Source organism: Felis catus, chromosome A3 (genome assembly GCF_018350175.1).
Source record: "Felis catus isolate Fca126 chromosome A3, F.catus_Fca126_mat1.0, whole genome shotgun sequence".
NCBI classification, from domain to species: domain Eukaryota; kingdom Metazoa; phylum Chordata; class Mammalia; order Carnivora; family Felidae; genus Felis; species Felis catus.
Window position 1 is genome coordinate 38603007 of NC_058370.1, and position 18062 is coordinate 38621068.

Consider the following 18062-nt stretch of genomic DNA (forward strand, 5'->3'; position numbering starts at 1 on the left):
CAGTTAATGAAGAACCAATATGTTATATGATATATATGTGTGTGTATATATATATATATATATATATATATATATATATATATATACACATACATACATATGTGTGTGTATATATATATATATATATATATATATATATAGGTATAGGTATATATGTATGTGTGTATATATATATATATATATATATACACACAAACTAAGATATATGTACTTCAGGAAGCAACAAAAGGTGTTTGGACAGTTCTGCTTCATTCCATGCTGATCTCTGGATGAATTGGCTTTGTTCAATGCCTTTAGTAGCCCTCCCTCGTGTCTAGTGGCAGTGAAAACAAAGGTATAAGCTTTGATTTGAGATAGGCTTTGAACAGCCTCAGAAGGAAAAGACCCATCTGCTTATGGATTGTAAAGATCAACTGTCCCCATAATAGTTCTTGTACACCTTCACTATCCTGCATTTGTTACTATTTGGAATTTAACCCAAATTCTACCATTTTCCAGATTTCCCTTGGCGGTCTATAGAGATGATGATAGAAAGATAGATGATACATAGATAGATAGATAGATAAGCAGACAGACACGTGTATATACTCAACTGGGAGACTAAACATTTTCTTAAACACTAACCAAGAATTTCCTACTCTCCAGCGTAAGACTTTATGGTAGTGATTCTCCAATGATTCCCCCCCCACCCCGCCCACCTCCCGGTATTTATGCCTTGAATAGTCCCTTCCTGGATTGTCTCAGGATTGGTTTATGTGATCGAAAGAATACAGTAGAAGTGATGATATGTCATTCTTAAGGCTACGTGTTAAAGGCTTATGGCTTCTGCCTGTTCTTCTCTCTGGCATCACTAGTGAGGGCACTTAAGCAGCCTATACAGAAGAACTCAGGCCTCTTGCCAACAAGCACGTGAACAGGATATCTTTACTGATCTTCTGGCTTCACTCAGGCTTTCAGATGACTGTAGTTCCAACATCCTGACTGCAGCTCACAACTTTCTTGAGCCAGAACACCCACCTAAGCTTCCCAAATTCCTAACCTGCAGAATCTGTGGATAATAAGTGTTAATTGTGTTGGGGTAATTTGTTACGTAGCAATAGATAACTAATACAGCTTCTCTAGCCGCCATTGCTGGGGCAGAAGCTGGACACCCAAGTGTCATTTCCTACTTCTTCCTCCTTTGAATCTAAAATGAATGACTCAGCAGACTCAGAGTCCTTTTATGCCACTTACACACCTGGTCACTGGAAAAGCAGCCAAAATGACTTGCAGGACAAGCCATTCTTGGTCTACATAGAGACAAGAAACTTGAGAGCTTGTAACACATGAGCCAGGAAGTGAAACTGGTTTCGGCTAATGCTTCTTGAGACAATTTCCCATGGCCAACATGGCGAAGGAACATCAGGTTGTTAACAACCCTTCCTTTTGAGGGGAGTGGGGCAAGGGATGGCTTGAGTTAATTCTTTTCCTGCTGGCTGAGGCTAAAATATGAATAGAAGAGATAATCATCCCCTGCATTCCAATCCCACAGTTATCAAAAATTCTGCTGTTATTCATGGGTATATAGAGTAGATGCCAACAACATGAACACATCAATGAAGATTATTTCCACATTTTTGTTCAAACACAAATATATACAGATGATTGAACAGAAACCATACAGTGGGAAAACTTCTAAGCAGACCCCTACAAAACAACTTTATTTTAAATACTCAAATAAAGTATGCAGTTCACCCACAGATTGAATCTTTCCATTAGTTCCAACTGCTCAGAAATTGTTCCAGGGACAGAGAGAAGTTCAGCCAGCTTCTCCTGGTCCTGCCCATGCCACCCTATGCAGATATTCCATATCTCTTACTTCAGATTCTAATCTCAGGATAGCAATTCCAATGAAAATACATCCAACAGAAAGCACAGTAACTATATCAGGAAGAAATCCGACAGCATCTGGACAGCTGGTAAAAACTGATATCACTGGTGAGGGACAGGTGAACATTGTGTGTCTCCAGATGTGATACACTGAGAAAGATTCAACATAACTAACATAGTATACAGATCAGAACACTGAGTTTTATTGTTAGACACCCCAAAGTAGAAACACTTTGTTGGAAAGAAAACAAAAAAAAAAGGGAATGTATTCTGTAAGTATGCTAATATCATAAAAAACAAAGAAAGGCTGAGGCGATGATCCAGATAAAAGGATACCAAAGAGCTGTGATAACTAAGTACAGTACCAGACCCTGGACTGGATTCTGAAAGAGATAGGGAGATGCTATGAAGGACATTCCTGACTAATTCACAAAATTGGAATATAGCCAGTAGGTTAGATAATACTAGGTAAAATTAGATAGATAAAAAAATTAGTTAGATAGATAAAATTAGATAGATAGATAGATAGATAGATATAATGATAAAGTAAATGGAATAGTGTTAATAGATGAATCTGGAAAAAAGAGTATGTGGGCGTTCTTTGTAGTACTCTTATTCGTATAATTTTTTGTTGAGTTTGATATTATCTTCAAATAAAATTTTAATTCCTTAATTTTTGCTGTAACTTTAATTCAAGAATTTCATTTTATCTACCAATTTTACAAAGCTCTTAAAACATTCAGTAACTTATTCTTCACGCCTTCCCTTTGTGTTCCCAGAAAACAGAAAACATTTCTCATTTACATCTTTCTAATAAATGTTAGCTGTGGTCGTTTTATACCGGTAAACAGCACTTACTACAAATTTACTTTGTGCCAGATGCTGAGCTAGTGGCCTTCTCTGATGTACTTATTTAATCTCATGGACAACCCCATGAGGTAGGTGCTAGTTTACAAATGAGGAGATCCAGGCTTTGAGGTATTAAACAACTTGTCCAAGATCATACAACTGCTCAGTGGTGAAGCCCGGAGCTGTCTGTATAAATGCTGCCCCGTCCAACTAGCTGAGAGTGTGTGCAATGCGGGCCCCGATTCCATTATCTAGTGAAAATTCTATTATTAAGCTGCTGTTGCTCTTCAACTTTCTGTGGTTGGTAGAATAATGGCCTTTAAAAATGTCCATGTCCTAATCCCCAAAACCTATAAATATATTATGTGATAAAGAGGAATTAAAGTTGCAGATGGAATTCAAGTTGCTAAACAGCTAACCTTAAAGAGATTGTCTGCATGGGTCCAGTGTAATCACAGAATCTTTAAACGCAGAAAAGGGAAGCAGAGGGAGTGTCAGAGTGATGCCATGTGAGCAAGACTCTGATGGTCACTGCTGGCTTTGAAGAAGGAAGAAGGTCACACACCATGGAATGCCAGAAGCCTCTGAAAGCTAGAAAAGGCAAGGAAATAGATTCTCCACGTACAGCTTCCAGAAAGGAAGGCAGCCATGCCCACACGTTGATTAAAATCACGTGAGACCCATTTCAGATTTCTGGTCTCTGGAACTGTAAGAGAACATGTTGTTTTGAGCCATTCAGTCTGTGCTAATTTCTTACAGCCTGGTAGGAAATGAATACACTTTCATTCTCACACACAAAGCCTTTGTGCCCACTCACTAGCGTGCTTACTACCTTTAGGAATGGGCACAATTTCCCAGCTATTGTGTTTACATCGTGAAAACAGTCACGTCTGAGAGAGGGGTTCCTCCAGGGGCCTTTGAATGACTTCTTCCTTGAGACGTGAGAGAGATGAGACGGTGTACAGAGGAGAAAGAATTAAGTAGGATCACGGTATGTAAGGCATCAGTAGCTGCTGACTGTCTTTCCCACTTTGCTGTTCCCAGGATACTACTAAATTCCTCAATAGACAATGATGCTTTAATCCTCAACGTGCATCCATGCAGATTGGAATAATAATGTAAAGAAGATGTAGAGGATATTAAGTTGCCTTCCTGTGCGGGGATAAGCATACAACACAGCAGAGACGGAAGCTAATAACGTGTGAGATGGGTTCTTAAGAATGGCCGCCTAAACCAGAATGTACTTAAACATCGAGATGATGGGATTTCACACAACCGTCTACTTGTTCTGCCCTCCTGGGCTTTCCTCTGCCTGTGACCTCTGCTTACACCTTGAGATACTCCCCTGACTTTTGGAGGAGAAGAGGTCCTGTTTTATGTAAATCAGTACTAAAGGATACTCTTTGTTATTTAGAGCAACTGTATATCAGTGAGAATTGTGGACCCTTGAATTTTTTAACTGTGTATGGCTAAAATATACCTAAGGTGCAGTTACACCTATTCAGACCAGTGTAAGCTTTGAATTCTATTTGGACAAGCCTGATGTTCAATCCTATTTGAACAGCTTAAATAACTTCAAGCTATTCCTCATTTCTCTATTTCCCACAAGATCAGAACAAGCAACAAAGGGACCAAACAGAAGGAAAATTCTGAAAGGGAACAGAATCAGAACACACAAAGGCTACCCTCCAGGGGAAAATCTCCAAGGACTCAGAATGCATTTTTAGCCATACCAAATTCAAAGTCAGGTACTAGAATTCTTTATCACCATAGATTAACTCTTCCTGGATAGTGAATACGGACAATTACTGAGACCATATTTATCGCTAGGCACTATGTTAAGCCCTTTGCATAATCAGTTCATTTAATTTTAACAAAAACCCTATATTTATAGTTCTTTCCATTATCTCTACTTATTAAGAGAAAACTGATTCTCAAAATGATTAAATGGCCTGTCCAACATCACACATGATAAACGGCCAGAGTCCAAATTCAAACCCACGTGTGTTGCTCTTATCATGGTTCATTTCTCCCAGGAGCGACCCAGAGACAAGGGTTTGAGTGTAACTCATTTATTTAGGACATGATCCAAGGAAGCACCAGCAGATGAGCAGAGAATGGAGACAGAGAAGGAAAGGCAGCCAACAAAAGGCATGTTGTCAAGCAGGTTACCACAATAGACAGCCAGAGCTTAATCCTACCTGGGAACTCAGTGTAGACATACTTCAGTGGGGTGCGGGAACTGGGTTATTTATACACCAATTCCCATGTGTGGGAGGTTGGAGGCTCAGTATGCCCCCACAGCCAGGAAGAAAGCTCTTGGACCAAGAATGGCCTGTGTTTTCAATAAGGAGACAGGCTGAGGGATATAGGCAGGGCCTGTACAGCATGTGCTAACTAACACTCTTACCCACTAGCTAAGTCCAGCTACTTCCAGGCCATATCAGTGCATTATTGTGTAAAAATCAATCTATATGATTGCTTGCCCTGTTAGTGGCCTAAATTTTAACCAGAATGCTAAAATTTAGCCTCTGAATTCCTCTGGCTAAATGCTAAGAATATCTCTGCATTTTCTCCTTTGGGCAGCTTCAATGAAATAGCCAGTCCTTGGGTTGCCTTTGTGACTCATTAGGTGCCACAAAAAAGACTCTTCAGCACATTTGACAGTCTAAGCTACAGAGTCAGCTCTGACCAGTGACCAGCAAATCTGTTCTCCACTGCGATTCTGGTGCATTTTGAGAAAGTGGGCCGCAGCTCCTTGGGGCATGCGGATGCCTTTGGTAGACACATCCTCTGGGCTGAGCATTAACACCCTGGCATTTCAGGACCTCAAACCCTGGGTAAATTTTAAGTCTCTGGAAAGGGTGACATCTTGTTGCAGAGATATGGGAAAATCAGGACTGAGTTATTTTTTTTCTCAGAACCTGCTCACTTTGCTGGTAATTACTTAGGATCTAGATTCTGGAACAGTGTTTCTCAGACTTTAACATACACTGAGTTCACTAGGGGGTGGTTGTTTAAATGCAAACTCTGATTCAGTAGACCTGGGGCGGGGCCTGAGCCTCAGCATTTCTGCCCATCTCCCAAGTGTCACCAGTACTGCTGGTGCAGGACCACACTTACAAGGCTGTAGGGTAGGCAGGCAATCTCCGACCTAAAGGGCGTCACAAAGGGCTTCTGGAACTAGTCTTGGAGAGGAGAAGCAATTTTTTTTCTCAGCTAGGAGAGTTTCAATGAGGTCAGAGGGCTGGGCAGACCAAGAATTTGGAGCAGTTGGAAAAGAAAAAAAGTGGAGAGGAAGAACCAAGGTTCTACCTAGAGGCATTTAAAGGGCCAGGGGAGACAGAACAATGAGTGCAATGTTTGTGGGAAAACTCTGAGTTCTGCTTCTGAGGGCTCAGGAGTGCTGTTTGAGTGGAAGATCAAACCTATAAACAGCACTGAGACTATTTTTTTTATAAGCCACAACCTTTTAGATCTTAAGGTCCTCCTTGGACTCCTGAACTGAGCTGTTCACTTTAATAAAGACAGTGATTGTTTCTATATGTTTTACAACAACTAATAGTATTGAACCCTTGCTGCAATGAGCCTTTTACATGTACTAAGTCATTTGAGCCTCATAACTACACAATGAGACACCTGCTAGGATCATCTCCTTTTTACAGGGGAAGAAACAGAGGGACAGAGTGGTGAGGAGACACAGAGCTAGACACAGAGGCAGAGCTGGCATTTACACCAAGGAGATCTGATTCTAGTTCCCTTGTTTTTAAGTTTATTTATTTATTTGAGAGAGAGAGAGAGAGAGAGAGAGAGAGAGAGAGAGAACAGAACAGGTGGGGAAAGAGCAGAGAGAAGGAGACACAGAATCTGAAGCATGCTCAGGGCTCCGAGCTGTCAGCACAGAACCCGATGTGGTGTTTCAACCCACTAACTGTGAGATTATGACTCAAGCATAACTGACGCCCAACTGACTGAGCCACATCGGTGCCCTTCCAGTTCCTACTTTTAAGCACAATTCGCCTTTACCTCCTTTCCCAGCCTTTTCCAAGGCTGTCTCCCCCTGGCTAGTGGAATGCAGGAGACTTGCTCTTCCATGCAGCCCTCCCAGAGCAAGGCAGTTGGGTTAGGCAGATGCAGCCAGGGTTCACGCTGGTTGCCCTTGATCTGAGATGCAGGATCCCAGAACTGACCTCTGAGCCCCCAAGTTGTTCCCTGAATCGCATCTTACCTTCCTGCATTGACCTCAAGCACTTAGGGATCCCAGTTGAGTACTATGTTTAATTCCTCCCGGAGAATCAGAGCCCTACATGCTGCATCGGCCCAGAACTCTGAGGACACGCTGTCCCCATGCTTTAGGCTCTCCCTGTCCTTTGTCTCATGTCCCTGAGGTAAGAATTACTGGTTTCCCTCCCCAGGTACCCAGGCCCTGCCCCTAGCACCTGCCTCACCCTCAAATCAGCTCAGTCCCCTGCTCTCTGTTGCCTTTCGCACTCTTGCAAGATCACCATGCTTCTTACAAACCTGTCCAAAGGCCATGCAACACCTGCCCACATACTGACAGAGCTACCAAGAAAATCTGAGCCTAAGTATTTACCCAAACTGTAAAACTTAACATACCAAATTTTCAATGCATCAGAAATTCCCTCACTGATCTCATGAGGAAGAGACTATAAATGTGACTTGAGAAAGACATTTACTTTGCTTACCAAAGTTAGCCATCATGATTATGCTTTTCCCCATAGGGTAAAAAAGGAGGCATTTCCCCCATTACCATCTTAAAAGTAAGAATGATTTATTTGTCATCATTCACAGTTACTGAAGTACCCATTGCTTAATATTCCACATTTGGGCTCAGCATTTGAAGGATGAAATTGGGCATCTCCAAAGGAATAAGAAGAATGTGGGAACAGATGGGAAGCAAGGGCTTAGAGTAACAGGCAGCTTTCCTTCATCATCCAACCATCTTTTCACTTAAGAGATATCTGATGGATGTCTATCATGTGCAGACATGAAAATATCTTTGGTGAGCAGCCCATGGAACAGGGAAGCAGAGAATGCATCTAAATGTAGCTGTAGCTGGAGGTGGGTTTTGTGGACTTTTGAAAGAAGAAGGTGTGAACCATCAACCACACTGAGCAGCATATGGAAGGTACAGGCCGTATTCAGCCTGACCATGACAGCTGGCCCTGGATCCAGAGAAAGGGAAAGCCACTGACGGATGAGCAGTAAGAACGGTCTTGTGTCTCAATAAAAGGTCAGTGGCACAAGAGAAGAGGAACGAGGAAACCGTGGCAGAAGAAACAGTGTTGTACTGTATGCAAAAGTCAGAACAAAGCCCAATATCGACTTCTTACCATCAGGAAGACACTTTTTGAACTATACCCAACCTCTCTTCTGAGAAGAATATGGCTTCCTTGTTTCCCCGTGCCCACTTTTCACAGTACATTAACTGCAGCTTCCCCAGACCCCAGAGGCTTCTTGATACTATCAGGGCTTTGAATTTAAGGACAGGCTCAAGAACAGGCTCTCAAAGTATATTTGTCACCTAAGCCTGATTCGTTTTTGGCACACTGTTGGATTATTCCAGGTATTCAGTAATTCAGTAAACCGATTAGTCATGCCTGTGACAGACCAGGACTTCCTTTGCATCACTCACCTAGATGTGGCCTCTGTTTTCATTTTTAATGGCTAAATGTTCAGCACCCATCATGCCAGCTTGCTCCTCTCAGCCCTTCACAAACCAAAGAAAATCACTTTACTGAGCCAGATGGTAGTGAATGATGTCTAAGGCATTGCTGATACCCAAATTTGTGGCAATCACAAATTCATAGCATGTCATAAGATTAGAAAGATATTATACAATAGTGCTATGTATGTGCCCCTTGATAGCATCAAATTTATTCTTTTATTTTAATATCTATATCTCAGTATTTTCTTTATATATCAAACTGATTTATTTGCATTTGGTTTTTGGTTGTTGTTGGTTTTATAAACCTGGTGGTTCAGTCAGTTAAGCATCTGACTCTTAATTTCAGCTCAGGTCATGATCTCACAGTTCAAGCCCCACATCATGTTCCATGCTGACAGTCCAGAGCCTGCTTGGGATTCTCTCTCTCCCCCTCTCTCTGTCCCTCCCCTGCTCTCTCTCTCAAAATAAATAAATAAACTTAAAAAAAAAAAGAAACAAAAAACACAAACCTAATCATTCTTTCCTACTTCTTAGAGGTGTCATGAGGATTAACATCATGCAAATATAAGTGCTTTAATAAGCAACATTATTTAAAAATGTGAGCATGTGGCTTGTTGAAACAGTAGACTCACACAAGGCCTGCAGAACATAAACCACAAACCCCTGAATCCTACAGATCTGTACCCCACATGCTGTAGCATTATACAGCCAGACCCTAAGAACCAAAGAGAAGCTACCAGACACTAATGTAAGTCCAGAATCCCGCACTGAGTGAAGTTATCCCTTTCTCTGCGCAGCTTCTGTGATTCTAAGAGGTCAATGAGTTTCTGCTTCACAAGGGGAAATAAGACTGATTGATTCCCCCTCTGCTCAAGAATCCCAGTGTGTGGACCCCACGGGTTTTCTGAAGCTTCACCAAAGACAATCCCCAGGTAACTCTCTGTTCAAGTGGAACAGGATGAGTTCCCTGCCATGGAAGGGACTGGGATTCCTCTTGTTTCCATCTGCAAAATGCATGAAACACATCGTGGCCATTTAAAGGCTTGTTCTCGGTCCAGCTTGTTAATGCAAGAATGGAGAGAATCTCCTATGTTCTTTAGTGGTGTCCATTTTAAACCCAATCCCAGACTAAACCTATAATATGTATGTGACCTAGTTGATTGCATAAAAAGTAGAATAACGTCTGCATATACAGATTTTTCAACATCTTAGAATATTCACTTTTTAAGTGACTGCTAATTTGGTTCACTGGGTTTGTTTTTATTATTATGGCATTGGAACCACCCTCATCATGTGTCATTTCTGTACCAAAAAACTTATAAATTCCACTTCCCAGAAGCAAAACACTCTACAGAAATCTTACATTCGTCATTTCTTTATTCCATTCAGAGACTAACAGGCCTGCAGTAGATTATAGAAAAAGGAGCTGTATATCTCAATCACGCGGGTTCCTTCAACATCTTAGGAACTCAGCCTAAAGCAAAATGTCCATACAGGCAAAGGTTTACTGTCCCAGAAATTCTCAAAATAAGAAAGCTGCTTTCTGTTTCCTTGGCTGCCATCTAGTGGGTAATGATGTAGTGTCAGTAAAACACTACATCTGTGAAGACACAAGATGTCTGCCTGTCTTCAAAACCAAAAACACAGTTAATGTAAGAAATATTGCAGAGGGGCACCTGGGTGGCTCAGTCGGTTAAGTGACTTCAGCTCAGGTCATGATCTCATGGTTCATGGGTTCAAGCCCTGCGTCAGGCTCTGTGCTGACAGCTCAGAGCTGGGAGCCTGCTTTGGATTCTGTGTCTCCCTGTCTCTCTGCCCCTCCCCTGCTTGCACTCTGTCTGTTAAAAATAAATAAATATTTTAAAAAAATTTTTAAAGAAATATTATTGCAGAAATGAGGCAAGTATCCTTTTTCATAATTTCTATTTAGATCTTAAAGTGGTATTCTCCTTCCTTTTTCCTGGTCTACATTCCTTTCCATAATCAAACATTGATTTTGTGCTAATATTGTGTGCTGGTACTAGAGCTGTAAGGAAATCCTAAAACAGATTCCACCACAGACTGGGACTAAAAATAAAGTTTCAGGGATCTCCACTGAAAGAAAGAACCTCAGCCAACTTAAGCCTAGACCAGTGACAATCCACTGAATATCACTTCTTTGGTATATTGCTTCTTGATGCAGTGGCTAAAACCAATATTGACTGTACCGTCTTAGATTTATATCTGCTAGGTTTTTCCTGTGAGCATTTTTTTAAAAATTAATGTTTATTATTTATTTTTTGAGAAAGAGACAGACAGAGAGCAGGGGAGGGGCAGAGACAGACAGAGACACAGAATCTGAAGCAGGCTCCAGGCTCTGAGCCGTCAGCATAGAGCCCGACACGGGCCCGAACTCATGAACATTGAGGTCATGACCTGAGCCAAAATCAGTTGCTTAACCAACTAAGCCACCCCGGAAGCCCTCCTGTGAGCATTTTTTAGTGGAATCTCTAATGCCTGATGAACATTACATAACAGTCAGGTCAGCTGTTGAGTAGCATCTCCAACTTTTCAAACTGAAATCAGATTATAGACCTAACGTATTTTGGTTTCAGATTCTCAAAAAGGGAGAGTTCTGAAGGTACAAAGAAATGTGGTAAAAATATAATGAATCTAAAATACTTGCACATAAGCCTCTGCCTTTTTTCTCTCTCTCTGGGCTTTGCAAGTTAAACACACACACACACACACACACACACACACACACACACACACCCCTACAGCTGGAATGGTAGACCAATCTTCCCCAATAATCACTCAGCCTAAGTCCAGTCATCTACATCTGGTTGCAGATAAATGAAAAGTCACTGTGAATTATATTTGACATCACAAGTTAACAAGAATAATCCACCAGACATCCATCCTTCTTTGTTCATCATGACCATGGGGTAGTTTGAGAAGAAGGAACAAGAGCTCTCAACTAAGGTAGTGGTTCCGAATGCATGTCATGGTACCAGACTGCATAGGTTCAGATCCTGGCTATGCTGGTTGTGATCATAAACTTCAGGCAATTTACCAGACCTATATGTGCCCTGGTTTCCTGAAACATAAAATGAAGGTACCTCCCCTTAGGGTCATGTTTAGGATTACACAAGTCGTTACAAAGAATATGCTTAGAAGGAAGGCTGGAATCCAGATAGGGCTTAATAATTGTGAGCACTTATTAATGTATCCAGATGCTTCCAAATAATTTTCAAAGGAGTGCTAATTTTTCCCGTGCCTTAAAGTTTGGAGTGGGGGATGTCGAAAGTCAGGTCTCAAAGTGTAGGAAGTGAGACACCTGCCAGCAATGCCACCACTCTGTACTAACTCAGCTAAACTCTCATATGCTCATGGCTACACAACTGGTGAGTATCAGTTAATGATATACCTCCAAGTTCATTTTAACCTGGTATCAAAGCTGAAGCCCACAGGATGCACTTAATGGAGAATCTCCAATCTCTGCCGAAGCAGGAGAGGAGAGCCCTTTAAGAGTTTATGAAACCAGGGTGCCTGGATGGCTTAGCCGGTTAAGCGTCTGGCTTTTGACTTCGGCTCGGGTCATGATCTCACAGTTCGTGGGTTCGAGACCCACAGTGGGTTCTGCACTGGCAGTGCAGAGCTTGCTTGGGATTCTTTCTCTCTCCTTCTCCCTCTGCCCCTCCCCTGCTCGTGTTCTCTCTCTCTCTCTCTCTCTCTCTCTCTCTCTCTCTCTCTCAAAAGAAAAAGAGCCTATAAAACCATGTGCCTCCAGCAGGGGCTGGGGGTGGGGTGATTCTGCCTACTATATAAATCTGACTATTCATCTTGTCAGAGTTAAATTGTACTAAAGTATAAGCCTCTCCCTCCCTCCACCCCAGGTGTTTTCTGATTCTAATCTGGCTCTCTGAAAAAGTTCAGGTCTAAGCCTGAGCCTAAGAAACCTGATGCCTTCTCTTGGGGTGCCTGGGTGGCTCAGTCGGTTGAGCGTCCAACTTGCGGTCTGTGAGTTCGAGCCCCGCATCAGGCTCTGTGCTGACAGCTCAGAGCCGGGAGCCTGCTTCCGATTCTGTGACTCCCTCTCTCTCTGCTCCTTCCCTGCATGCTCTATATCTCTATCTCAAAAATAATAAACATTAAAAAAAAAAAAAGAAGAAAGAAACCTGATGCCTTCTCAAAAAAGAAAATGGGGGAGGAAAAAGCAAACCCTGTCATGACTCACTTTCTTTTTTGGTATTATTTAAAGACATGCAAAGCCTAGAGAAGCTCCTGAGAGATGCTGTAATCTATGGCCAGCCTCGAATCCGCAGAGCTTGGAAGAAGATTCTCATCCTAGTTGAGGGCATCTACAGGTATGTAAATCACCTGAGATGTTTGCACACAGTGGGGCCTGTAGCAAGCTAACAAATGAGGAAAGGCTGACCTCTCCTAGCTAAATGGAAAAATGAGTTAGGTATTAGGTATTATGGAGAGACCTGAGCCAGAGCTACCAATGTGAGCTGTCAGCCTTGGGTCACCTATCTTTTCAATGTCTGTACATATGGCAGAATACCTTGGAGGCTGGATGCTTGTGAAGGTGTCCTCAGAAATGCCCTTAGAGGGCATTGCAATAATTCTTTCCACTACCCTTCACTGGCCCACAACTTCAAAGGCTTTTGCTGGCTGGGTTATTCAACATCAGAATGCTTCTTGCCTTCTATGGCTATAGTAGATATGGCTGCTACGTACCCAGATGCTTCTAACTAGACAGTACACACAAACTCCAGTGGCTTGCTGAACTTGGCCAGTTGTTGGCATTAGAATACAAAAACCCTGCGCATCTTCCACAAGGTAAGACTAACCTCAAGGGAAATTCCTGCTCCAAAGCTGGGAGCAGCTGGACTCAGCATCTGAAGGTATGCTCCATTTCCCACCACTTTGAAGCTAAGTGGACAAAACACCCACTAAGTCACTGAGAGCTGCACTTTTATGAGGAACATGGTGGTGGGATTTGCTTCATTCTCTGTCCGAACTGATTACTGACACTAAAATGAAGGATGCCTCCCACCCCTTCTGTTTAATGCCCAAGTCCCTGAGTCAAAGAAACATCATCTCAGAGTGCTCACTCCTAAATCAGCTCTCAAACAATCGTAATGTTGAAAGAATCAAGGGAGACGTTTCTTATAATTACAGAAAAGTGAACAATATTAAACAGAAGGGAATGAGAGCTTAACTTCCCTGCAAGGAGAAGTGTGTTTGCAAAGGAAACTTGAGATCTGATAGAGCTCTTCATTCAGCCAGAGTGCACATCGTTTCTGTTCCATGAATAGATAAACCAGCAGCAGAAGAAATGTGTCTTCATCCCTTTTGGAAAAAAAGAAGTACTTTCTACTAAATGTAAAATAATAATAATAATAATAATAATAACAACAACAACAACAATAATAAGCCAGATATCATTTTGTTTTTTCTCTAGTCCTTACTGCCCCAGGGGTTGGTGTTCTGGGTGTTCCCAGTGCTTCTGTGGGGTTGCAAAGCTGGTATTTCACGTTTTCAGTAACCCAATGTATGCAGTACCTCCTCAGGTCAGCCCCCAGACCGTGTCTTCTTTGTGAAGTCTTTACAATCACCTTAGAGCAGCATTCTCAACCAAGGTGATTTCTTCCCCGCAACCCACCTCTACTCTGGACACACTTGGCAATTGTCAGTTGTCGCAACTTTAGTACTACTGGCATCTGGTGGGCAGAGGCGAGGGATGTTGCTAGACATCCTACAGTGCACAAGGTAGGCCCTTACAACAGAGGATCACCCTGCTCAAAATATCAACAGTGCTGAGGCTGAGATACCCTGCTGTGGATTAATTCAATTAGTAATTGAATTTAGGGGCTCCTGGGTGGCTCAGCCAGATAAGCATCCGACTTTGGCTCAGGTCATCATCTTACAGTTTGTGAGTTTGAGCCCCATGTGAGGCTCTGTGCTGAGAGCTCAGAGTCTGGAGCCTGCTTCACATTCTGTGTCTCCTTCTCTCTCTGCCCTTCCCCTGCTTTCTCTCTCTCTCTCTCTCTCTCTCTCTCTCTCTCTCTCTCTCTCTCTCTTTCTCTCTCAAAAAAAACCCAAAATAAACATTTAAAAATTTTTAAAAAAAAATTCAATTTAATTAATAATTTACTCACTGGCCTTGAACTTGCTACTTTTGGGAAGTCATCTCCTATGGACTCTGGGCTGTCATAACCTCAGGCACAGGTCTTGCTCCCTTGTGTGATCTGTGCTAGCTGCCAGCTTAGGAGGGGAGCCCTTATCTAAACACCTGTCATTCAGGCCTGGGCTTGCAGGAGCATGGATCAGCTGAGGGAGAGCAGATTGGGCATCTCCTTTAACCAGAGTTAACCGAATCCAACTGCAAATAAACAAAGCTTAGCTCCACTAAAGGAAAGTTGTGTTTTAAGTACTTTGATCGTGGCTGAAATTAAGTGGACCACCAGCGTTTCACTGTCAACTATTCCCATCAGTTACATAGAGAAACCACTCCAGCAGCAAGGCTTGTTAATGGCTGGACCCATGTCACAACGTGGTCTCAGGAGGGCAGGAGGGCCAGGTGTGGACTTTTGGCTCCACACCGGCATGGCACCAAACCACAACCTGGGATTCACTAGCAACAGTGCCTGCTCTGTTATCTCATACTGTATAACAAGCCATTTGAAGCATAACGGCTTACACACAGCAATGAGTTAGTATTCCCCACATCGCTGTGGGTTGTCTGGACCAACTGGGCAGTTTTTCTGCTCCACGTGGTGCTGGTTGGGGTCATTCATGGGGTTGCATTCAGCTGGGAGTTCAACTGGGATCTGGAATGTGAAAATGACCTCACTCAGCACTGGCGGTTGACGGAAGTACCTTGTTCCCTTCTCTTCTCTGGAGTGCCTTCTCCATATGTAGGCTCTTCTCACTGAGCAATCAAGCTGGAGCTTCCTTACAACATGGAAGAAACATCTGTCTTCCAAGAGGATGAGAGCAGAAGCTGCTGCCTTTTAATGGCTAGGCCTAGAACCAGTACAGCAAATCTGCCATGCTCTATTGGTCAAAGTATGGCAAAAGGCCAGCTCAGATTCAAGGGGAAGAGAGAGAGCACCTCTTTTTTTTTTTTAATTTATTTTTGTTTATTTATTTCTGAGAGAAAGAGAGAGAGACAAACAGACAGAGTGTGTGTAGGGGAGGGGCAGAGAGAGAGGGAGACACAGAATCTGAAGCAGGCTCCAGGCTCTAAGCTGTCAGCACGGAGCTCAGCGCAGGGCTCAAACTCACAGACTGCGAGGTCCTGACCTGAGCTGAAGTCAGACACTTAACCAACTGAGCCACCCAAGTGCCCCAGAGCCCACCTCTTAGTGGGAGGATTGGCTTGTGTGTGGAGGGATGGGGAGACTTGCAGGCAGTCTTTGGAGACAATCTACCATAGTGGCTCAGTCATCCTGACATTTATTTATACAATGAAACCTCCACTTTCCATGGACCTCCCTTCACAGGAGCTTTCTTTTATCTCACCCGCACAGAATCTTGTCTTTAAATGAAACTGTGAACTAAAAGGGCCAATTCAATGCTAGGAAGCAGGGCACCTCTTAGGCCTTGATATTTCCTGGGGCCTCAGTTTCCTCATTTTTTTTTCTTTTTTTTTTTTTTAATTTTTTTTTCAACGTTTATTTATTTTTGGAACAGAGAGAGACAGAGCATGAACGGGGGAGGGGCAGAGAGAGAGGGAGACACAGAATCGGAAACAGGCTCCAGGCTCTGAGCCATCATTAGCCCAGAGCCTGACGCGGGGCTCGAACTCACGGACCGCGAGATCGTGACCTGGCTGAAGTCGGATGCTTAACCGACTGCGCCACCCAGGCGCCCTAGTTTCCTCATTTTTAAAACAAGGCTAGCCTAGACTGGAGTTCTGGCACATAGTGGGCATTCTCATTTGCTTCTATCACCAAAAAAGGAAATTATTTCCCACAAGATTTTCCAAAGGGCCAGGGTTAGGAATCAACAGTTCAGAAACACACTTCTACTTTTTAGAGTTGTGTTATAGACACATACCTTGTTGATATCAACACAAAGCTTCCTTTGAAGTTTTACTCCCAGATATATATTTTTTTATCTATTGCTATGGTTTGCCACCATGGGCAAAGTCCCCCCATGAGTCCATTTTTTTTTCATAATTCCTAAAAAGAGCATTCAGCCAAATCAGACAGTTTCAGGCAGGTATCAAGGTAGGAAAAGCTAGATACCAAGTCTAAGAAGTCCATAAACTCCACAAAAGCAGTTATGAGAATGATAATTATAGTAATTAATAGTAATGACAATAATAATGCCACCATCCATAAACCATCTAAGTCTCATTATCTATATAGAGAATATGGAGGAGCCAGGGTTTGGAGGAAGGCCCAGGCCCTGGGTTCAAATCCTAGTGTTGTCACCTACAGCGCTGTGTCCTTCATAGGGTTCTTTTGTAAATATTAAATAAGATCATAGGACCAGTTCCTGGCAGAAGCCCAGCCCACAGTAAGTCCACAACAAGGGCAGCTGTCTCCATCATTAAATTTATTTTCAGTCGAGGAAGTTGCAACGTGGAAAACAGTAAGCTGTCTGCAGAGTGAAGCTGTTTGCTCTTCACCCAGCTGGAGAATGGATGTCAGGGGAAGGAGCTCACATTTATTATGTGTCTGCTACTTACTAAACACGTGGGCTTACTCCTTGCTCCCCATGTGTGATTTTGAGTAAGCCTCCCCTGTACATTTTTTATAAAGCATTTTATATCTATTTTTAAAGGTTTATTTATTTTTGAAAGAGCACGAGTGGGGAAGGGTCAGAGAGAGGGGGACAGAGGATCTGAAGTGGGCTGCATGCTGACAGCACAGAGCCCAAGGTGGGGCTTGAACTCATGAACTGAACCATGAGACCATGACCTGAGCCAAAGTCAAACACTCAACTGACTGAGCCACCCAGGTGTCCCCCCAGTATTTTGATGTCACTGTGAAGATGAAGACACTCGACTCAAGGCAGATGGCTGAGATGAGAGAGAGCCAGGGTTCAAACCAGGCAGCCCTGCTGGCACAGAGGCCCCATATCAACAAGGGAGTGCATTCACGTGTCCCCATCCAATGAAGTAAACACAGAAAAGGTGAAGTCATCCATGTGGCCTTCGCCATTTACCTACCTAGGGTTCAGTTTCTTCATCTGTAAAATAGGGAGATTGAAACTTGAAATATAAAGTTCCATGAGTTCATGATTTGGGGCTTAAAAGTACAATCGTATTTTAGTGTTCTCATCTGCTTTCTTTTAAGTATTGTTTTAAAGTCAGACTCTTCTAGTTTTGTGTCTCTGAAAAGTCATTGTGGTTGAGAAATCTCAAAACTATTAAAAAATCTACTAAAGGGGCACCTGAGTGGCTCAGTCAGTTAAGTGTCCAACTCTTGATCTCAGCTCAGGTCTTGATCTCAGGGTTGTGAGTTCAAGCCCCACATTGGGTTTCATGCTGGGCATGAGGCTTCCTTTAGATAAAAAAACAAATGATAAAATAAAGAATATATATATATATATATACACACACACACACACACACACATAAATATGTATACATATTTATATGTATATACACACACACACTAGAGAAGGGCAGCAGGTCCCAAATAACCTGGGA

At 42.6% G+C, this 18062-nt stretch overlaps 1 protein-coding gene across 1 annotated transcript in view; it reads left to right on the top strand.

The window, feature by feature from the left end:
• The window catches only part of SPTLC3 (serine palmitoyltransferase long chain base subunit 3), a 130962-nt gene that overhangs the window by 65345 nt on the left and 47555 nt on the right, over nt 1-18062 (top strand). Inside the window, exon 7 of the mRNA XM_011280956.4 lies at nt 12651-12756. Coding sequence (XP_011279258.2) covers nt 12651-12756 — 106 coding nt within the window. The remainder of the gene's footprint in view (nt 1-12650; nt 12757-18062) is intronic.